This window comes from Lytechinus pictus, unplaced genomic scaffold (genome assembly GCF_037042905.1).
Source record: "Lytechinus pictus isolate F3 Inbred unplaced genomic scaffold, Lp3.0 scaffold_19, whole genome shotgun sequence".
In the NCBI taxonomy this organism is placed as follows: domain Eukaryota; kingdom Metazoa; phylum Echinodermata; class Echinoidea; order Temnopleuroida; family Toxopneustidae; genus Lytechinus; species Lytechinus pictus.
In genome coordinates, this window is record NW_026974140.1 from 3,067,797 (window position 1) to 3,091,534 (window position 23,738).

At 35.5% G+C, this 23,738-nt stretch overlaps 2 protein-coding genes across 4 annotated transcripts in view; one reads left to right on the top strand and one right to left on the bottom strand.

Moving 5' to 3' along the window:
• LOC129261026 (uncharacterized protein SYNPCC7002_A1628-like) overlaps positions 1–4,753 on the top strand; it is a 17,413-nt gene extending 12,660 nt beyond the window's left edge. Inside the window, exons 5-7 of the mRNA XM_054899063.2 lie at positions 264–531; positions 1,366–1,508; positions 3,083–4,753. Coding sequence (XP_054755038.2) covers positions 264–531; positions 1,366–1,508; positions 3,083–3,106 — 435 coding nt within the window. The 3' untranslated portion in view covers positions 3,107–4,753. The remainder of the gene's footprint in view (positions 1–263; positions 532–1,365; positions 1,509–3,082) is intronic.
• Positions 4,754–5,513: 760 nt separating this feature from the next.
• Positions 5,514–23,738, bottom strand: part of LOC129261025 (uncharacterized) — a 48,258-nt gene continuing 30,033 nt past the window's right edge. For all 3 annotated transcript variants that reach the window (XM_054899061.2, XM_054899062.2, XM_054899059.2), the window contains 13 exons: positions 23,030–23,401; positions 22,275–22,573; positions 21,161–21,522; positions 20,655–20,757; positions 19,840–20,003; positions 16,559–16,705; positions 16,202–16,270; positions 15,561–15,629; positions 13,085–13,136; positions 12,022–12,166; positions 11,308–11,445; positions 10,315–10,476; positions 5,514–7,862 (listed from right to left, as the gene is read on the bottom strand). In XM_054899061.2, coding sequence (XP_054755036.2) covers positions 7,588–7,862; positions 10,315–10,476; positions 11,308–11,445; positions 12,022–12,166; positions 13,085–13,136; positions 15,561–15,629; positions 16,202–16,270; positions 16,559–16,705; positions 19,840–20,003; positions 20,655–20,757; positions 21,161–21,522; positions 22,275–22,573; positions 23,030–23,401 — 2,357 coding nt within the window. In that variant the 3' untranslated portion in view covers positions 5,514–7,587. The remainder of the gene's footprint in view (positions 7,863–10,314; positions 10,477–11,307; positions 11,446–12,021; positions 12,167–13,084; positions 13,137–15,560; positions 15,630–16,201; positions 16,271–16,558; positions 16,706–19,839; positions 20,004–20,654; positions 20,758–21,160; positions 21,523–22,274; positions 22,574–23,029; positions 23,402–23,738) is intronic.

Sequence of the window (23,738 nt, forward strand, 5' to 3'; positions counted from 1 at the left end):
TTTGAAACTTTGAGGTGGCATCTTGTTTACGGTAGGTGATATGTCAAGCTCCTATTGTTCAAGATGTTTGTTTCACTTTGTCTTTTTATTCTGGTACGAGTCAACTGATCAAGAAATATTAGAGTGACCTTGATGTATCTGTAGAAGTGTAGATCTTAAAACATGGGGATCTCCTTTTGTCTATTGAAATGTCGACATGGTGTCTTCTCTTCATTAAATAGCGAAAGTAACTTCTCTATCATTCATATCTTCATCTTTTCCAGGGTGATGGCACAGCTCTTATCTTCCAGGAGGATCCTAATGTGTTCACCCTCTCTGTTCACTGTGGCAAGAATTACCCAGTCAAGAAGCAACAGAGTGACCTTGATGTCTCTGTAGACCCGGGGACAGGGGATGATGAATACATGAGGATCATCCAAGACCACGTTCCACCAGTCTTGACTAAATTCCGTCCCGGCTTGGTGTTCTTCGATGCTGGCGTTGATCCACATAAGGATGATGCTTTAGGACATTTAGAGTTGACTGATCAGGGTAAGAAAAGGAACAAGGGCCCAGTTTCACTAACCTTGTTATCACAAAGTTACTGGTATGAATGACTAAAATCCTGCATTTGATTGCCAAGTAGCTTCTTAGGTTGACATATGCAGGGAATTTTTACATGCTTTGCTTTCTGCAACTTGCATCAAATTGCAGCAGTGAATCTTTTACAAAAAATCTGTCAACTATGTTATCGCAATAAGGTAATATATCTGACAAGAAGATTACCAGCAATATCTATACAATACTGTAAGACTTGTGTGCTCATCCATGATTAGAGGAAAATGGAAAAGTCTGAAGACATGAGTTAATAATTTTATGACCTCTACTTATCTCTTGTGAATGGTAAATGATAATTTGAGGCACTTTTGTTTCCAGAAATGTATAAAAACTTTTTTTTTTTTTTACATCTGTCTACTTGGAGCGTTGTGGCCCAGTGGATCAGTCTCCGGACTTTGAAACAGAGGGTCGTGGGTTCAAATCCCAGCCATGGCGTAATTTCCTTCGGCAAGGAATTTATCCACATTGTGCTGCACTCAACCCAGGTGAGGTGAATGGGTACCTAGCAGGAATTTATTCCTTGAAATGCGTGTGCGCTGTAATCTTAGTAATTACGGCTGCCAAGCTACAGCTGGGGTAATAATATCCAAGTCCTTTGGAAGCGCATAGAGACATTATTCATAATTGTGATATGCGCTATACAAGAACTGTTTATTATTATTATTATTATTATTACTTTATTGTGAGAGGCGATCTGAAAAATTATATTCTATTATCAGCTTATTGTGTAGACTTTATTTGAAGATCACATATTCTTGCCCCGTGCAGGTCTATTCAGGCGAGATCATTGGGTGATGAATGAAGTCATCCAGAGAGGAATCCCCTGTGTAGCTGTTATAGGAGGTGGATATGACAAAGATGTTGATATACTGGCTGCAAGGCACTCTATCCTTCATAGAGCAGCAAAGAAGGTAAAGATTACTATCATAGGTCGATCCTGGGGCCCGTTTCATAAAGGACTTGCAACTGTTGTAACTTTGCCATAATTGCAACTACCATGGAAACAGGGCTTAGCAGCCAATCATAATCAAGGTTTCCATGGTAGTTGCCATAATGGCAAAGGTACAACAGTTGCAAGTCATTTATGAAACGGGCCCCTGTTGTGCTTTTTTTCACAATCAGAAGTTATGAATTACTTTATGCGTGACTGGTAACACTGTCTAGTGCTAAATGATTTATCCAAATTTAGCTGGTTTAGCACCTAAGAACATGTTCCAGTCGTGCTTAAAGTCATGTGTAACTTTATGAACAGCTTTATGAAACGCCTAAGAGGGGCCAGTTTCATAAAGAGTTACAACTATAGTAACATTGCTATTGTAATTTTTTTTTTTTTTTTGGCAGGAGTTTCTGCATTTATTGTAAAGTCAAAATAATTTACAAAACTAACCCATGAACATAATCGTAGTATGACATTAAAGTGCATTGCAATGTGACAAATTTATAACAGTGTCATAACAAAATTTAGACATGAATACAATTAAGGATAAGACAAAGTAGTGAAAAACACTAAAATGCAGTGGCAAACTATATAAGCAAAATAAATGTTGAGTAATAGCAGCCAAATACCATGTTAACCTTGATATCGATTGTGTACTGAGTCCTTTTACCATGGTTGGCATAATGGCCAAGTAATTATAGCTGTTAGTCTTTATGATATGGGTCCTAAAATAGGTTTTACAAATTTTATTATTTCATCATGGGTTATACTGAATTATGTCAATTTTTTAAAAATGTTTTAAAGAATGTTATTGATCAATAAATTGTTGTTGCCTTGTGAGTCCAGAGTGCTTCATGAGTTTTTAGAAGCACTTGCCTGGTCGGGCAAGTAAATTTTTAAATAGTTGGAATATACTTGCCCAAAAATCTATTTCACTTGCCCGAAAAAAATCCTTGAATAGAAAAGGTTTTACCTCTTCAAAGGAAAGTTTTGCGGTTATTTAAACCATTGACCTTTTTCTCTCTTTTGACATGAACTGATCTACCTTGTTATTGCATTTCTTTTTTTAAAGTGATTTTATCTTGCCTGCCATGACCAAAATTAGGGTCAATATCATATCATATCGACCCTAATTGTGGTCATTCTACTGTGAGAATTTTGCTTGCCCAATTCGGGCAAGTAGTTTTGGTCTTTACTTCAAAATACTTGCCTGACTCTAACTTTTACTTGCCCCGGGCAATCGGGCAAGTGCTTATGTAGCACCCTGCTTGTAACCAAAACTTCAACATTTTGTTTAGATGCCTCATTTCCAACTGAATTTGTGCACAATAATGTTGGTGAGCTGGTCATAGAGACATCTATTCCCAATGTTTTTTTTAAAAGAGAATGTTTTGCTGTGGGTTCAGAAAAAGATCAACAATTATTCTCATGAATATATGACCAGATTAACAGACCATTGCATCATCTAGCACTAATCTTAACTGTTCATGTAATGAAACACTCTTATCTGATAAGTTACTATTTTCTTCTTTATTTTTCCATTTTTAGGTTTGGCAAGAAAGGAGTCTTTGATGAGAATTCTATGATGAATTCATCAGCAACTGCAATAATCTACAGATCTTTCTTCAAGTGCTATTAAATTAAGTGTGTGATATCTTACAAAAAGTGATTAGTTTCATTATGCATAAATCATGAATGAAATCAGTGTTCATCCTCAGGGCACATAAAAAGTGACTGACATTAGCAATATATTCTTTACCTCTATAAATAAAGAGTATTATGGTTTTTTTTTACCATTGGAACAGATAAATTTTGCAATTAAGACTATTACAATCAATCATATTTTCATTTCTGAGATTGACTCGACCATAATAGTGTAATTAGGGATGCCAGTTGGAATTGATCAGAGGGCCTGAAAATCACCTAGAATACAATATTTTGTACACAAAAATGCTAAAACTATGGCCTGAAAATAAACTGCCAGAGCCTGACTTCAGGCTTTTGCCTGAAAACTGGCATCCCTGTGTAATAAAGAACCATGTCACTTCATTACATTTTTTAATGATAAATATGCCATCATATGACTTTATATGTGAAATAGTCAAGGTAATGACATCTAAGAAAGTCGGTCGATATTTGAATTAGAAAATCCAACGCCTGGGGCCCCATTTCTTAAAGAGATACAATTATTGAAATTTTGCGATTATGGCAACTACCATGGAAACGATGGTAGTTGCCGTAATGGCACAGTTACAACAGTTGCAGGTCTTTATGAAAAGGATGTCAACAGATTGGTGTCAAATTGTTCATGAAGTGCCACACATCTTTCATATTGGCAGAATTTAGTATTTTCTATTGCATTTGAACATTGTCCCTGCAAAAGGAAATTTCCAATTGTTTTGAAAGTACACCGCAAAAATAAAATTTCAAAAAGTTACATCATACCTTAATTGGAAGTAGGCATCAAGTTATACAAAACTTATTTGTCCCCAGGTATTCAGTGATTCACTCTTTATTTATGAGCTGTGCAGTAAAGGATGTACATGGACAGTTTGATAATTTTTCATGATTAAACTTGTCTTTTCTCAGTAACCAGAACTTATCTTGGTTAGGTAAGTTTTGAAAGTAGAAAAATTGACTTTCTACTACATGTGATGTTCCATTCATAATTACTGTGTGAAAAGGAGCACTACCTTAGTTTATATTATGGGGGTTGAACTGATGACCTCTTGTGTATACATGGGATTGAAATGCTTAACCCAAAGAAAAGAAGTTATAGCTCAGGAGAAGTTTGAACAGGGGGCTTTTCACAAAGATAACTGCATTTGTCAGATCATTCTAAAAGGACATGCAATACTGTGTATTAATCAATAAGATTGCGCATTACATATCATATACAGGTCGACATTTATGTGCGACTCTCAAGTAACTTGCTCAACCCTGACCTCTATAGTATAGGTAACTCTGCCTGTTGACCATCCAGAAGTCAAATATTATACCCAAGTCAAAGTAATTTTTTATACCAGATTATTAAAAACATGTTATATATCTCTTCTAAGTCAAATTTCTCCTAAGTCGAACAGATGTCTTTGGTCCCAAAAGATTCAACTTGTGCAGAGTTACCTGTATTCATTTCTATGCATGTGTATGTGGTTGTTATCTTGCTATCATTTTTTGAAAGTGCCTATTGATTCATATAAAGAAATTCTGCAAATGTCAGTTTCTTGATTAGTAGTGATTATTTAAGTTTGATGCAATTTTAAGAAGACACAATTACATGTATGTTCTTTTGAAACCTAGCTTGTGGGTAGGGGATGGGTGGTATGAATAATTTATTTCATTTGCTCTGTTATGGGTCCTGTTACATGAAAGTTACCATTATAGTAACTATGCCATCCAATGGTATCTTTCAGGGAATCCTTGATTCTGATTGGCTGATTAGCATTGTTACCATGGTAGTTACCAGTGGATGGCAAAGTTACTATAATGGTAACTTTCATGCAATGGGAGCCAGGTATGCTGGTTGTCTCTGCTCATTCTGGACACAAGTGACTCTGTCTCGGCGGAGACACTCTGGGACCTAACACTGAATTGTACTGGGTAACCCGGGAAGCAAGGAATTGTCGGACATTTTACCTGACAAGGTGTGTTTTATTCAGCAATTACCATAGTAACAGTGCTTCTCAGCCAATCAAAATCAAGGAAAGATATCAGTTCCAACAACTTGCCGAACATAAATGGTAATGAAACCCCCCAGGCCACTTGGTGATCAAATTTATAGCCACATTATAACACTTTCTTCATCAGCAGCATCACAGCAATGTTATGTTGGGTCATGTGGTGGTACATAGACTAATTACTCCAAAGGATATCATCAACGCCAAATATGGTTACTGCTATATAAGAAAAGTAACAGTTCTATCCCATATTGATGTCAATGGATAATCTAACTAAAAAAAACAAAACAAGGAAGCACTTTAAGGTCATAAATTATCATTTATTTTCTTACAAAAGATCTCACAATAAACAACTGTTTCAAGAATTATCAGCATATTATTTACAAGCAATGGAATGGATAGTGTAAATTGAGAGTAGAGCTACTCTGAATATGAAAATAATATTTAGGGCTACATGATTATGAATGAATATACATGTATTAACAAAAGTACAAAATACTATTGCATTAATTTAACATATATGACTACTTTATATTATTCCACTGCACACATTCTGTTCTAGCACAAATTTCTACAGTATTACAAAGTTTTCCATAATATATATTACATGGTATACATTGAAATACATTGTATATAGAGCCAATACAGAAATATACATACAGAATTTGTAAAAAGCATATAAAAGGTACATTATATAAACGTTCAAGGTGTTTATTTGTTTGTAAAAGTGATTTTGCATACAGAGAGAGCAATTTCATTAAGTACATCCGACCTCATATGAAAGACCTATATTTTCCTAGTTTTAAAGTTCATTTTAAAGTTGTAATGGTCTTAAGTTATGGTTTAAGAAGTTCATGAAGTTAACAATTGGAATATGATATACAAAACGGTTGACTGTTTTATGGAATTGCTCTTTTACAAATAGGCATCTTTATTATTATTAATCTAACCCTTCCACAAGAAGACTTCAATACACACACAAAAAATGGTTTGCATAATAATAAAGATTTTTTATGTAACCTTGTAAAACATAATTTGCCATAATTTCTGTAATCATGGACGGATTTGAATAAATAAAGAAAAACTTTTGGTATGAATAATTTAAAAATTGGATGGATTCATTTTGATAGACTGGATGTTTTCTGAAGCACTCTTGGCAAATCTAAGTCAATTTCATTTCATGATACATAAATATACAAAATAAAACAAAGTCTCAAAATGTGTCCATGATGACAAATTTATCCTTACTATATATTCATGCATTTTACATATCTGAAAGACCATTGGTACAAGTTACTTCATTATTCAAATTTACCTACATTGTATCTCACATTCATCAAATATTGTACTGTTGTATTCAATCACAAATACCAAAAATATAGGATGAAAATTAAAACTGAATCTTCACATCCGTTACTGTTTTCAAGATAAGAATATTAAACCTCTTTGAAAAATACAAAATTTCACCTTATTGGACAATGCAACATCCATGGCCACATTGTACAAAATATATTTTTCAGCATATCAGATTTGGTCAAGACTGTACTACTTAAAATATGGAGCCATTAAGCACCTTCATCCTAAAGCCTTCACATGCTTGAACACCCTTGGTGTATCCCAATGTGAATTCTGGAAGAGACTTATACATTGCAATAAACCTGCTTTTACAAAATATTGTCTGAGAAATAGAATCCGGTACACTGAAATTCTGTACATTATACCTTTGCCAGGTCTTATTCAGCATAATAGTGAAGATTGGGGTTGGTATTCATTTCAGAATTTAGATATTTAAAGCAAGCATTTTACTTTTAAGTTCCGGTACCGGTAATTTACTTATTTCATATTCAGTTCAATACTAAGCATTTTACTCAAGTAAACCAAATACTTCATGAGGAAAATTGTGATATCAGATTGTTATTCTGAATTATGCGTAACTTATGCACCCAAGTTCTTTATAATTCTGCACAGCTCAGAATGACTGAACAAAAACATTTACCTGCCAATGAGATTTCCAGATTGTCTATATATGTTATATATGTACGATCAAATATAAAACTAAGCAAAATTCTAAATAAAATACTTAATTTTCTGACTTGGATACTGAATTGGATACTGGCCAGTAATATAAGATCAGTATACCGGTAGTGCAGTTTCATTTATTGCAGTAATTTTCTATGGTCTTATCTGGTAATAAGCATGAAATGGAAGGAAAGTTCTGTTCAATTCATTAGACCCTGCTTCATACATGGCACTGAAAAGAGCATATACATAAAATAGTTGCAAATTTCATATCTTTTATATAAAAAGCTAGCATATATGAGAAGGGTATCTGACGCGGTCTGCCAATCTCTCTCTGTTAATTTCCTTATTGCTCTTTCATTCCTTCTCATTACAAGACTCCTTCACCTCACTTTCATTCTCTTTCTCCTTTTTCTCAACTGTTTCCCCCTCTTCTTTTCCTTCACCATCAATCAGCTTCTTCTCTTGTTCCTCCCTCTCTTTTTCTTGCTCCTCCATCTCCAGCCTCTTCTTTTCTTCTTCTCTCTTTCTAATCCTATCTTCGTACATCTTCTGTTCTTTGCGTTCTTGCATCGAGTTGAAGACCAGCTGCAGTGACTTGGAGAGCTCCACATTTTTTACTTCATCAGTCCCTGTAAAAATCATAGAGATTTGAAACCGAAGTCAGAGAATATGCCAGCTGGAACAGGAACACTAACTCGTATTGTACAACTCCCAAGAATGTTCTGTAATCTGATTGGTCCAAATAGGACCACATGATATTCAGCGAATTGCACTATGGCATCCAAAATGCACTATCCTGCACTCTGACGTCAGAGTGCAGGATAGTGCAAGGTCTGGAATTGTCTATAATTTAGATCAATTATAGCATTCCGGGCAACTCAGTAACATGGGGGAGGGGGGGGGGGGTGTATAAAACAAACAATGCGTGCATTCTTGTGCATAGAGGACCTAAATAATGAACTCTGTGCTCGACTCACCAAATGGATATACCGCACTAGGTCCTGCGGACCTCGGTGCGGTATATATATATTCTCTTCTCGCACATCGTTAATTATTTGGCCCTGAATGCACGTGCTTACGTGCATTATTTGTATACTATAACCACAATTAATTTTCATTCAGTCTAACTTCAATAGCTCTAACTTTATTTTGTTTACAACCACTTTATCTGATGACCATTTTGTCTTATATCTATCTAGCATGTCCAACCCTGATTAGCGGATCTGGTCCCAGGGGCCCATTGCAGAAAGAGTTGAAATCAAACTCCAAAAACAAAACTTGATTTTTAACCAATTAACACTTTCTACAATGGACCCCTCAGTGCATCTTTAGTCGGTTAAGGGACACTTCCATAAAATAATCTACGACCCCCATTTTCTCCACTTTTGCTTCATTTTGTGAACTGCTAAAACTGCTCTGAGCATTGTATTTTTTTTATGAACTAGAAAGAAATCATTTCAGGAAGCCCTCACATATAGGGGAAATAGTTTATGGAATTGCCCTGCGATCAAATTGTAATTCAACAAAGTGATAATTGACCCAAGTGGTCATTACTGTGTACACCTGGCAACTAGACTAAATACAAAAATGAATCAAGTGGATTTAGGCCATACATGCATATACAGTTGAGCCTAAAGGTTTACATACACCCAGGAAATTCAAAGAAAAGTTAACACTTGCCAAACATCATAAAATTTACTGTATCTTGTAAAGTATTTATGCTATGTGGAAGAGCCGTGGTGTAGTGGTTCCGACTCTCGCCTTGTAAACAGAGGGTCGTGTGTTCGAATCCCACCGCGGTCTAGCGTCCTCTGGCAAGGCGTTAATCCACACTTTGCCACTCTCGACCCAGGTGCTAAATGGGTACCCGGTAGAGATATTGTATGTTTGATTTTGCCAGCGCCATAATGAGGCTGCGATGAATGCAAGGAATGCTCCCCAGGGAGTGGAAATTGTGCACTTTTCGTGCGGGATTGAAATGAATCCAATGACCGGGGTAATAATATGCTGTAACGCGCTTTGAGCCATTCAGGGAAAAGCGCTTTATAAAAATTGGCTATCATTATTATTATCATGATGAATTTGATATCAAACAAATGAGTTTGTCATGCCCCTTTATCATATTGCTTTGTCATCAGGAGCTGAAAAATATTTAGGTGTTATTTTTCCCCCAAAAATCTTCATATAGACAAATTAAAAACAAAAACTTGACAAAATATTTCATATTTGTGCTAGTTAGTTCTTAACACAAACATTTCAGATTACACTTTTTTGTTCATTGGTGACATATCATGATAGGAAATGTAATATAAATCATAGATTTGACATTTATATATTTTTATGAAACCATGTTTGAAAAAAAACAATAGAATACATTTGGCACGAATATTACTTTTTTCTTCAAAGAAAATTCCACCTGAAATATACTTTAATCCCAACAGCATCCCAATCATGTGAAAGAGCTTAATACGCTCTTTCATTTGATACCAAATTCGTCATGGTAGTATTCATATTTCTGAAGATTTTTGAGTAAATTTTACAATGTTTGGCAAGCGAACAAATGTCGCTGAATTCCATGGGTGTATGTAACCTTTTGGCCTCAGCTGTATATAAACCTTTCATGCAAACACTTTGCTATGAAACAGCAAACAATCTGTGAATGTAAAATTCATTGTACAGTGTATTGCCATCAGTAAGCTACAGCAGACCAGGGTTGGATGTTCTCATAAAACATCAATGGCAATTGGAAAGCTACTATTACACTCTTATAAAATTTCACCCTGAGAATCAAATTTTGTTTCAAACTGTTACTTTTTTGTAATTGATGACAAAACACTTTTAGGAGACTGGGCCAAACTTCTCTAGATCAATGCTTGTCATCAACCTCAAACACAAATTATGCCTTATTCCAAATTATTCATTTATCTGAAATTAGATTAGGGCAATAATACCATTTCTGATATTTCTAGTCACTTTGACAATTCATTGATCAGATATTTAAGAATAACTGTACCATAGCAAGATTTCTAGAACAAATGAGGCACAAGATCCTAGTGATAAATCAACAAGAATGATATTTACCCATCATTTTCCTTGCTTCCTCCCCGTCTACCAGTGGATTGAGCCAGGTTGATTTGCGGACATTCTTGGCTTCCAGACCAGTTCCTCTTGGGACGTAGATCATGAAGACAATCTCAGACACTTCTCTCTCTTTCAGCATTAGGTTGGGCTTAGTGAAATCCTCTGTGGAAAACAGGGATAGGAAAGGAATGCCAACAGTGAGGGGAAACCTCAAAAACATCACTTCACACTCAAATATAAAAGAATATTTTATCACATGACACAGAGAGCAAAAATTTGATGCTATGAGACCAATTTGACTACCAAGGAGAAATTCCATTTACTAAATTTTATTTGTATTTCATTTTGATAGAGCTTCTTTTAAAACCATAGAATATACAGAAAATGTCAAATCTTGTTTAACTCACTCAAATCATTTTCTATAGAAATAGAAATAAATAAAAGTAAATTTTGACATGTAGCAGATATCTTTGCTAGATGACACCTGACTTTTGATGTCCTCCAAGATATGAACCATCTATAAATGGGAAAAATCTGAAGAAAACTGATATTGCAAGAAAATAGACAATAATTTCAATAAAAACAGAAATATTCACTAGTGGCGAGTCCAGGATTTGAAATAGGGGAGAGCAAAGAGCCAATTTGAAAATGATAGGTGTACAGAAGACAATATGTACTATCAATGGCTGATTCTCAAATATAAAGTGAGCACATGTCCATGGCACCCCAGTAGTCTGCTGTGCAAACTCTTCACTCGAGTTAAGGGTCTGAATGTGCAGCCTATTAATGCCTAAATTGAAACAGCAAGTTTTGTATGTGCTAGTCTTTGCGTGGAGACCCATGATCAAAGTTTCAATCAGGGTCTGTTCCTGCAGACTCATGCCCCAGCCTGTATCCGTCACTGCTTGGGCAGACAGGGAAAGTTCATTTCATAGTCCACTACCACACTCTATTCGGTCTTGACATCAATGATTAGCATATTACTGAACTCACTTTTGGTTGCTCCTAGTATGGCGTTGTTAATCTCTCTTTGAGAAGGATGATGATCACATTCCTTGAGATAAGAAGGGAGATCCTTGGCAGGCATCTGAGTCTCAGGGTGGATCCGTTTGGAAAAGATGTATTCATAATCTATTAGGATATAATGAAAGTAAGATTATTAAAGAGGACTATGTTAATGATGGTGATGATGATGATCATTATAAAAAATAATGGTTGATGATGGTGGTGATGATGATGGGGATGATGATGATGGTGGTGGTGATGATGATGGTGATTACGATGATGATGAAGAAGATTATGAAGTTTGATGATACAGATGCTAGTTTTACTCTACATATTATCATTAAAAATAAATAATTTTTGCCTTTTAATGGAAACAATACTAGGGTTTAACCAGATTTTATTTTATCTCCAAAATTTTGTAATAATTTGTTACAGTAATTATGATAAGCAGTATCATTATTGTCACTCCTTAATTTTTTTACCTGTACATGTTCATTTCTATATGGAATTACCATGCAGCTAAAAGGCGTTTTATTTTTAATTACCTCATTGAGATAAATAAAACATAATGTAAAATAACACAACACATACTACAAAACCACAAGCTAAAAAGGATGTGATATTAAAAAAATCCAGCATTTCAATAGCTGCAGTAACAATGAAATATGTATTGGTTGTCAATTGTCATACTCAGTGACTTACATTTCTTTTTATCCATGAATTCTTCCATCTGCCAGAGGTCTAGATGTATCCTAGGTTTCTTGACGCCATGCCATCTAGCAATCTTCTTCATTAAACTGTAGTAGTACTTGATGAAAGACTTGAAAGAACCAGCATGGATGCGACTCTGAACAAAAGAGAGAAAAAGAATAAACATCTCTTCAACAACATGGCACATCAAGCGCCGATTGCTATGCTTGTGATGTCTTAATATATATCTGGTAGTGACCTACATGTAGCCTTTGCAATGCATGAACATTTCTACGAGTTCAAAAGAAAGTTATACTAAACATTCAGAATACTGACCTCTTTAAAAAAAACCAAATAATGCATAGGTTTATTGTTATGATTTAGCGATGAAGTAGTCATCTCTGGTATTCACAATGTTGTGTGGAATAACACAAAGCTAGCGAGGGCCCTGCTTTCGACTAAACACACTCTGACCTGTAAATTATTTGTATAATATATGTGTTCATGATATTTATAAACACCTTTGTAAATTCATAAAAAATATCATTATTAATGCCTTCAGTTTTCCCTGCAAAAAGTTAGGGCTTTGTTGTAGATGGTGTCAATAGCTGAGATTGTTAGATAGATTAAGATCGATAGATAAATGGTATTTATTGTGATAAAAATTCAATTAGCAGCCAAAGGCTGAATTACATGAATTTGTACAGAGTAAAATTTCAGTAAACAAACAAGCAAAACAGTAAAAAAAAAAAAAAAAAAAGTATACTAATGTATAATATTGAAAAGGGGATACAAAAAGAACAGTATACAGAGGGAGAAGTAATGGGGAAAGGTTAGGAGTAGACTAAATGTATATACCTTTAACCAATGTTGAATGAATAACAATACATGTAGATTAAAGAGTGGATTGGATGAAATAATACTTGCTTTTTTGGAAAAGAAACAAACAAAAGCTATTAATTAGGGTCAAATTGAAGGAGGAAAACATGATACACTTACAATTTCAATGAGTAAGATATGTCTTAATTAATATTTCATCTTTGATAGAGCTAATCATCATTAGTGTATTACTTACCTTTTCCTTCACCTTGGCAAGCATTTTTCTGATAATCATTCCTCTGACAAACCTGGAAAGTAAATCAGTTGATAAATTAAACAAGTGGAATGCCTATGGCGGTCTCACCTGCATCACGCGATTCAATATAGCAGCAGTGCTGACTTTGAAAACTACTATAACTCGCACAAGATGTTCAGTGATACTTGGTTACTCTTATGTCCACGTTTTATGAACTAGACTAATACACTTACAGAGATATGATGGTAATTCAACAAATACCCCCAACATGGCCAAAATTCATTGACCTTACATGACCTTTGACCTTGAACATGTGACCTAAAACTCGCACAGGATGTTCAGTGATACTTGATTACTCTTAAGTCCAAGTTTCATGAGTCAGATCCATAAACGTTCAAAGTTATGATGGTAATTCAACAGATACCCCCATTATGGCCAAAGTTCATTGACCTTTGACCTTGGTCATGTGACCTGAAATGCGCACAGGATGTTCAGTGATACTTGATTACTCTTATGTCCAAGTTTTATGAACTAGACCAATATACTTTCAAAGTTATGATGGTAATTCAACAAACACCCCCAATTTGGCCAAAGTTCAATGACCCTAAATGACCTTTGACCTTAATCATGTGACCTGAAACTTGCACAAGATGTTCAGTGATACTTGATTACTATTATGTCCAAGTTTCATGAATCAGATCCATAAACTTTCAAAGTTATGATGGTAATTCAACAGATACCCCCAATTCGGCCAAAGTTCATTGACCCTAAATGACCTTTGACCTTGGTCATGTGACGTGAAACTCATGCAGGATGTTCAGTAATTCTTAATTAAACCTTATGTCCAACTTTCATGAACTAGGTTATGATGACATTTCAAAAACTTAACCTTCGGTTAAGATTTGGTGTTGACGCCGCTGCCGCCGTTGGAAAAGCGGCGCCTATAGTCTCACTCTGCTATGCAGGTGAGACAAAAATGTGATTTTTTTTTTCAATACAGAAACAGGCGAAAATGGATAAAGTGGCATCAGTTCTGGGGAAATCATCATGTGTTCATAGAAGATCAAATCAGTTAAAAACACCTCAAACTTCAGAAACTGTCCTGCTGATTTCCAATGGGTAATAAATAGTGCTCAAGGCACTTATTGCCATCGTTTCAAGAGCATTTCAAGAAATGAATTCAGTCCCACTTGCATAATACACAACAAGTGGGTGTTTCATAAAATTGTTTTTAAGTTACGAATGACTCGTGACCCTTTCTTAGGAATTAAACCAACCGCAATGGAAATATGGTGTGTACCACTTTCCACAAGAAAGTATCACCAGTTGTTCATAATGTCGCTTGTAACTTACAAAGAGCTTTAAGAAAGACCCACCATGGCCCCATTGTAACAGTTTCCGTAGATTCAGCCTAAACTCAAATTATGATTGATCTCAATTTGTGTAGTTACGAGACAGGAATTTTAGATCAATTAAGTTTGATTTAAATATTTTGCAACTATCAATATCATTAGCCAAAGTACCTGCTCCTGCTTCCCGCCTTCTTCTTTCTATCTACTTAGTGTACTGCACTCCTCTGTTCCTCCCGTCTTCCCCCCTCACCTCCCCCTCTCCTCCCCCTCTCTTATAATAATTTTTTCTCACACGATCCATCAGTTACGTTTTTGTCAAGTGCACAAAAATTGTTTGTATTTATTTTTAAACAAAATTATTATTAAGACCCAATATTTATTTGTTGTAATTTTGTAATGTAACTAAGATAGGGGCTTGTCTCTTGTACAAGCTTTGCTTTTTTTCGGCAAGTCCCTCCGTTTTACTTTTAAATACAAATGTCATTTGAGATATCTTTATTTACTGAATTGTGTTCCTTAAATCTATGATTATGTTATATATATTATATTTTGTCTTGTAGTATTTTCGACCTTGTTATGTTATGTTTATCATATTATGTACAATTGTGAAACAGAAATAAATAAATCAAATCAAATCAAATCAAATCCAAGCCAGGGTTAGAAACACATAAAAAAAAAAAAAAAAATAAATAAGATGGACCCAGGGAATAATCGAGAGGTTCTTATTTAATAAAAGAACTTCTTATAGTCTCATAAGGTGTGCCATCGCACTCTTTAAAACTGGTCCACGATCCCATTTTGGAACAAATTGCAAGCCTTTATTTTGGAGTAAAGGCCAAATTAGTTAAAATCATAGCCAATCGTACGATTGTTTTGACGTCATTAGGACTAGATATTAAATTCACTTTTATTCTAATAAGGATGATAGCATAGTCACAAATTTGAACATAGGTATTCGTACTATGATTTAGAACATTACACAGTAAGATGTTCCATGTTTCAATATTAGCATCAAATTCTACTGCGTTTTATTCCAAAATCGGGTCACAGACCAATCGTAAGGTGTGCGGTGGCTTTAACTCATGTGTAATTTTACAAACACCTTTATACCAAAGACTTCTTACCTTTGTATACTGATAGCTGCTCTCTTCATTACAGCTTTAGAAACACCTCGAGACTGGGCATTGAATAACCTTTAAAATTGAAGAGATATTGAGAAAATAATTTTGTTAATATTACATAAAAAAATGATTATGTTGAAAAATACCAACACATGTAAGCACACATGGGCACTTTACTTGCTTATTTTGGTAATAACTGAGCAGTTACTAATGTCTCCCAGAATCATTTGAAATACCATATATACATACAAACACTTGATGTCCATTATAATGTTATAATTCATCCTGTATTTGTTATCTTAAATGGACGGTCCCCCTTTTTATTGAGGGGAGGATCAAAAGACTTTATATTAAAAGCACCTAAGACAGACAAAAGAAACAATGATAGCTAGTGAGATACATTTTCGATAACATTTATGTGCTCATGTGAATGGCATGCTCTTCTCTTTTCATATATTTCAAACAATGCATACAACAAAGTCAAGAAAGTTATTAATCTTGTTTGACATCAAATGACATCAAACTTGGCATTATCTCATCCTGTAGTCTGATGATAATGGTGGTGTGTCCATCCCATCAATAAATTTCATAGTGAGTATGAACATTTGATACATAAGATACGACCAAATGAATGGAAAACTTACTCATGAATATCAACGCTTGGTCCTATCCTCTTGAGCAGGGCCATTTGACGTCTATTTTCAGCTGCTTGTCTGAACAAATTAAACAGAAAAAAGAGACACATTAGAATTTTAACCAAGATTAGATGTTTTGTTCCAAGTTTTGAATCTCAATGTGAATCTATTTTATTGATGATGCCATTGTTTCCATAATGATTTTTGCTTTAAAATATGTATATTTGCCACTGATTTTATGCCAAAGAGTTTGTGGAAAAAATGCCCAAACATGATGTCAACATACAAATTATAGCCATATAATCAGCTTAACTCTATTATGGAGCAGATAAAATGAAGAGTGCATAATAGAGAAGTTTGACTTACTCTTGGAGTAGCATGTTACGTTTCTCTTGTCTTAGTTTACTTCTGTTGAGTTTATCCAACATGTACTCTTTCTCAAAGTTCTTAAAGGTGATATCATCTCGCTTATACAGGGCCACCTCTCTCCTCCATAAATGTTCAAGGTATGCTCTGTATGTGAAACAAAATAGCAGTTCTTCAATCAAACATACAATCATCATTTGAGAATTTGATTTCAAGTGCAATAAAAAATATTTAGAGAATATTGGATGGCCTTGAGTGGGATGCGAAGAAATATTGTACGAGCTGAAGAACAATATTGGATGAGTCGGAGAAGAATCCAATATTGTTCTCCAGCAGTAACAATTTTTCAACACATCCCACGAAAATTGGTCATCCAATATTATTATTATTTAGATACCCCCACAAAGCTAAACATAAAGTAATGAAAAAAAAAAAATGTTTTTAGTAACAATCGATTATGGCAATCCTGTAAATCATAAGCATGGCGCCTGAGTATGGTCATTTAAAAAAGAGAAATCTCTGTAATATTAAAGATGCGCTAGCATATTATAGTGCAAGCGCATTTGAATTCAATAAATTGACGCTCCTTTACCACACCTCCTGGCAACGAATATGCAATGCAATTTCATTGTGACGTAACAATTGCTTCATGCGCACAATCATTTATTAACCAATGATAAGCTTGTGGGAGGGGCAAAATATTCATTTCGTCCAATATTTTCAATATTGGATGGTTTTCATAGGCATGCACGTTAAAAATAAGTTTTAATATTTTGTCTCTTTGAAACAACGTTGCAAGACGTCAAAAAATATCTGCGCCTCTAAAGCCCTACATCTAGATAATTACACAAAAGATTTGAACAGATTCATTCCAATAAGAAAAGCAATAGGGTTGAAGTCAGGTTTAAAAGCATTGATTCTATGATTTTATACCAACTTCAGAATACAAGATCAATCAATTTGGTGTTAGAGATGTTCAACCATTGTGGATAAAACTGTGACAAATAGGGATAAGATGATGATGATGCTCATGATGATGATGCTAATGGTGTTGGTGATGAAGATGATGGTGATGATGATGACGATGATAGTGATGATGGTGATGGTGATGATGATGATTGTGATGATGATGGTGATGATGATGGTGGTGATGATGATGGTGATGATGGTGATGATGATGGTGATGATGATAGTGATGATGATGGTGATGATGATGATCATGATGCTAATGGTGTTGGTGATGATGGTGATGATGATGATGATAATGATGATGGTGATGATGAATGAGGATGGTGATGATGAAGAAGATCGCGATCATTATAATGATTAAGATTCACAGCATTTATAAAACACTGACTATATACCTCTTCTATGATATTCAATGGCACAGACTATTTGAATTGACCTCTGTGACCTGTGTCTCAATGACACAAACTCTACTGCAATTATCATCCACAGTGATAAATCTATCAACAAATCCAAAATTCATTTCTCTAAGGTTGTCTTTTTTAGTTATTGCATAAAAAGGACCAACAAAATATAATCCTATCCTGATCAGGCACAAAATATTAACAAGTGGAACGCCTCTGGCAGTCTCGCCTGCATTACGCGATTTAATATAGCAGCAGTGCTAACTTTGAAAACTACTGTTAGATAATCATTCACAAAAACACCATTCATATAATGACATAATACCACGTTCATTGACCATAGATGACATTTGAACTGTGCCTTAAGACTTGTCAACTACACCCATGTCCACATTTCATTCACTCTATCCATAAACTTTCAAAGTTATGATGGCAATTCAACAATTACCGCAACATGGCCTAAGTTTATTGACCTTAACTGACCTTTGACCTTGGTTTTGTGACCTGAAACTCACAGGGGATGTTCAGTGATACTTGATTACTCTTATATCTCAAGTTTTATGAAATAGATCCATAAACCTTCAGAGTTAGAATGGTAATTCAACAAATACCCCCAACACGGCCAAAGTTCATTGACCTTAAATGACCTTTGACCATGATCATGTGACCTGAAACTCGTACAGGATGTTCAGTGATACTCGATTACTCTTATGTCCAAGTTTTATGAACTAGATCCATAAACCTTCAGAGTTAGGATGGTAATTTAACAAAGACCCCCAACACGGCCAAAGTTCATTGACCTTAAATGACCATTGACCATGGTCATGTGACCTGAAACTCGCACAGGATATTCAGTGGTACTTGATTAACCTAATGTCTAAGTTTCATGAACTAGATCCATAAATTTTCAAAGTTATGAAGGTAATTCAACAAATACCCCCAACTTGGCCAAAGTTCATTGACCCTAAATGACCATTGACCTTGGTCATGTGACCTGAAACTCAGGAAGGATGTACACTAATACTTGATTAACCTTATGTCCAAGTTTAATGAACTAGATCCATAAATTTTTAAAGTTATGATAGTAATTCAACAAATACCCCCAACTTGACCAAAGTTCATTGACCCTAAATGACCTTTGACCATGGTCATGTGACCTGAAACTCAAGCAGGATGTTCACTAATACTTGATTAACCTTATGCCTAAGTTTCATGAACTAGGTCCATATACTTTTTTAAGTTATGATGTCATTTCAAAAACTTAACCTTCGGTTAATATTTTGAAAATAATTCTCCCAACATGGTCTAAGTTCATTGACCCTAAATGACCTTTGACCTTAGTCATGTGACCTGAAACTCAGTCAGGATGTTCAGTAATACTTGATTAACCTTATGTCCAAGTTTCATGAACTAGGTCCATATACTAAATAGGTTCATTATTGCGGATTGAAATAATCGCTCGAGGGTATTCATTTGTCTCGCAATCTACTATGGTCAACAAGGAAATTCGTGATCACTCTCGCAAAAAGTGTTCACTGGCTTTCTAGGAAATTCGTGATCACTCTCGCAAAAAGTGTTCACTAGCTTACAAGTTCACGAGCTTTCGAGTGCCGCTGCAACTCTTTATCAAGTGACGAAAATTATCTGATAACATACTCTATCACGAGTGATCACGAATTTCCTTGTTGACCATAGTAGATTGCGAGACAAATGAATACCCTCTAGCGATTAGGTCCATATACTTTCTAAGTTATGATGTCATTTAAAAAACTTAACGTTAGGTTAAGATTTGATGTTGACGCCGCCGCCACCGCCGTCGGAAAAGCGGCGCCTATAGTCTCGCTCTGCTATGCAGGCGAGACAAAAACAATACACATAATTAGTAAATTTCTTAAAGAAAAACCAACTTACCTTTCTGATTCAAATGCTTCCCTTCCCATTTTCTCCTGCCTTGCCCTCTCAGCTTGACTGTGTCTTTTCTTAGCTTCCTTGGTTGAGGATTTATTGAAAAGCTTCTGGATCTGAACCGAGTTCTTAGCTTCTTGTTGCTTCTGATATGATTCATATTCAGCCTCCTATAAAAGAAACAGTATCATAACAGTCATAGTGAGAGCATATTAGGAATTTCTTACTATCTTTGCAAATATTAATGACAATACATTTTAATGAAACATTAACACACTCCTGCAATGCAAATACGGCATTACTCCTCATATTCACCATATTTTTAATGGGAAAAATAAACAAACCTTTTGGGTATCTTTGAAAAGGTCACTTTAAACATTGTTTAACATGTTTTAGGATTAAATTGTGTTCACTCTCTTCAAGGAGAATGATTCCACAGGTGCATCATGGAATATGGTGATAAAGTATGAACTTTCACATGAAAATATCTAGTACTTGTAATAATAGGTTGCAAATTTTAGTACAAGTGGCATTTATATACAATTTGGAGATTTCATCTATGAACTGGCTATACAATGAAGTGGATGGCACGTTTTTCAAAAGCAGTGTAGTATTTGATTGCAATGGCATCCCTATGCATCTCGGGAAAGAAACCATATACTTTCACATAACTGCAATTAGGGTACAATTTTTAGGAAACATTATATTCCTAATAACCTACATCATTTCTGACAGACACATACAAACACCGAAAGCAAAAAAAAACAAAAAATGAAATATTGCCACACGCTTACTTTTTTTAATGTAAATTTCTGACTTACAGGGTTTGAATGTCCAAATGCAGGGACAGGTCTACCTTCCCACTGTGATCCTCTCTGTTTACTTCTAGGAGACATGGGTCTAGTAAACCTCGGAGATGTAGGTCTGGTGGGAGATGAAATCAATTAATGGATATATTGCTAGCATGGAAATATATAAACTAATTTAAAACATGATATACTGAAAAATGCATTTATAATGAGGTTTATTACTAAAATGTTAAGTGCTCTTAATTCAAATACATGTAACTTTTCTTTAGTCAAATCTTTAAGAACCACAGAAATCTGTTTTACTCATGTGAAATTTTGACTGAGAAGAGTTACGGTATATAACACACATTTTGCATAATCTGGTAAAAAAAAAAAATTGCTTTGAATTTGGTGAATATTCAACCTATGTTAGGTTGCCCTTATGCAAGTTTACTTGTACTTATGTATTACAGGTAAAGATGGAGTAATATCATAAACCAGTAATAATGATATAAACCAATCAGTATATTTGATGTTACCTTGGTGATGTGGGCCTCCTGGGTTGAGGTGAAGCTGCTCTCCTTGCTGAAACTGGTCTCCGACCTCTAGCAGACGACTGTCTACTACCACCGCCACCATTACATTCTTCAGCTGACAGTCTTAGCGATGAATGCCCTTCATCGCTCCTGATCCCGGGAGCTGAGCTGGGTCTTTTAACCAAGATATGCGGTACGGTAGATGGCTGGTCAGATGTTGCCATGGTGATGGTGATAGAAGGTGATGTAGCTCCAGATGAGAGGCCATCCTGCTGGCTGAAGTTATCAGGTGTGCAGGGGGACAGACTGACGCCATCAGCATCGATGATACCCAGGTCATCGTATGTATCGGTAATGGCAGATACCTGATCAAAAACAGATTGAAGTGTTCATATTATTTATTCAAATTTTAATTTTTTAAGGCATCAAATTCAGTCCATAAAAGTGCTGTATTACATTTAAACAAAAGTTAATCGGTAAATTGTACATGACCTTACTGAAATTTCAGGAAAATCATGTTTGATTCATATACAGTCATACATGTCTTAGCAGTCACCTGTCGATAGTGAAAACTTATCTTTAGTGCCCACAAAAAAAAATCTCCCATCAAAGAACACACATGCAAAGGCTTCCTGTCTACAGTGGCCACATCTTCTGTTTGCCTTTGATGGCCTTAATAGTTAGGACTGACTGAAGTATGGGCTGTATGGCACCTCAATAATCATGTGCGCTAGCAGGAAACAAGCTTCGACTCAAGTGATATTTTTTTAAGAACACCTGAATTTTTGTTAATCAAATTTCTTTTTGCGGATAGATTAAATATTGGTTTCTTCCTTGATGGTCATTCCCAGATGTGGAATAGAAAACATATAATCACCTCTTGATTTCAGGTGACGAGGTAAACTATCACTTCCTTGGTGAGCTGGATGTACTCGCTATCTTTCCTCAGCTTCGCTTAAAAAAAATAGGTACATCCAGCTTGCCTCGAAAATGATAGTTTGCCCATCACCTTCACCAACCGTGATCATTTGCTTACTAATCATTAGACTTACTTTCTGCAGCTTCAAATGAAATAATACAATGTTTCATTACTTTTCCAACAATTATCCTTTCATACCTCTTCATCTTCAGCCGTGATACTGATCCTACTCTCTGATACCAGGCCCATCGGTGAGCTACTCCTCTCCCCATCCCCTGATACCACGCCCACCGGTGAGTTACTCCTATCTCCAGCCTCTACTGCCCTGCCCTGATCTGATCCTTCTCTCATCTCCTCTGTCTTCTCGGTGTCTGATGGGGTTGGTTCTCGTTGTCGAGCTGAGGTGACCCTTAACCTGGCAGACTTTGGTCTCAGTGACTGTGATGCTGTGGAGAGTGTAGGACTGGGGCTTCTAGAGCTGCGCACAGAATCATGTCCTAGGATACAAACATGACACTTGGAAGTTATTCAGGATAGATATAGTAGTCCAAATGAATACCAATCTTAATGGTTGTATAAAGTGTTCTTGGCTACTTCAAAATATTCACTAAAGCTTAGGCTAAGAAATCAATATTTAAAGAAACGACGATTTGACCAATAAAGCCAAGATAGCACCTGAAGCAAAAATGTTTTGAAAGAGTACATACAACTTCAATTCATACATGTATTTCACAAGAAAGATAGAGCCAATCACTGTTTTAGTCACTCCCAAAATATTGTGACATGTCATCTTAATTCATTTTTAATGACGGAAAGTACGATTAGTAAATACATAGATAAATTCTGTGAAAGAAAAAAAATCCACATTTGTCATTTTTGGGTAGTCAAGATATATGCTGAGTTTACTCACAAGAGAATAAAATCCATTTACATAAAATTTAATGTCAAGATACCTTGTGATGATGTCTTCACATTTGGCGAGAGGCGTCCATTTACAGATACAGGAGATGGAGTCCGAATAGATGGTGAATGGGACCGAATGGATGGAGAACGTGACCTCATGGATGGCGATCGTGACCTGAAGGACGGAGAAGGGCTCCTTGAGTTCCTCGGACAGGGGCTGGTTGCAGGAGAAACCCTTGGTGACCTGGGTGTGGTTGTTCTAGATGTGACTGATCTGGGTGTGGTTGGTCTGCTACTCTGTGGTGTCAAGGGTTTACTACTAACAGCAGGCATCATCAGCAGGTATTCAGGAATATTGGTGGCAGCGGTGGGATGTTTGCCTTTCAGTTTCTTCTCCTCAGCTTCAGAAAGCTTCATATATGCTAATGATTAAAGAAAGACAAATAAATAAAGTCATGATCAACACTACCACTCATCATTATATCAATGTCAAATAAAAGAAGAAACAGGAAAAAAGTTGAGATCTCATCACAGACTGTAAATTAGAGACTGCCCTTTTTTAAATATGATTTTAGCAAGATTCATAGGATACTGATTAATCATAACTTTTTCCCCAATCTAACCACAGTAATATTGCATCTGGCCATGCAAACAATGACTTATACATTTAAGAAGAAGTTTGCCATTTATTGTAAAGAATGCTTCACTTTATTTTTCAAAAATGTATTTACATCTCCAGAATGTATGCGTTTGGATGCA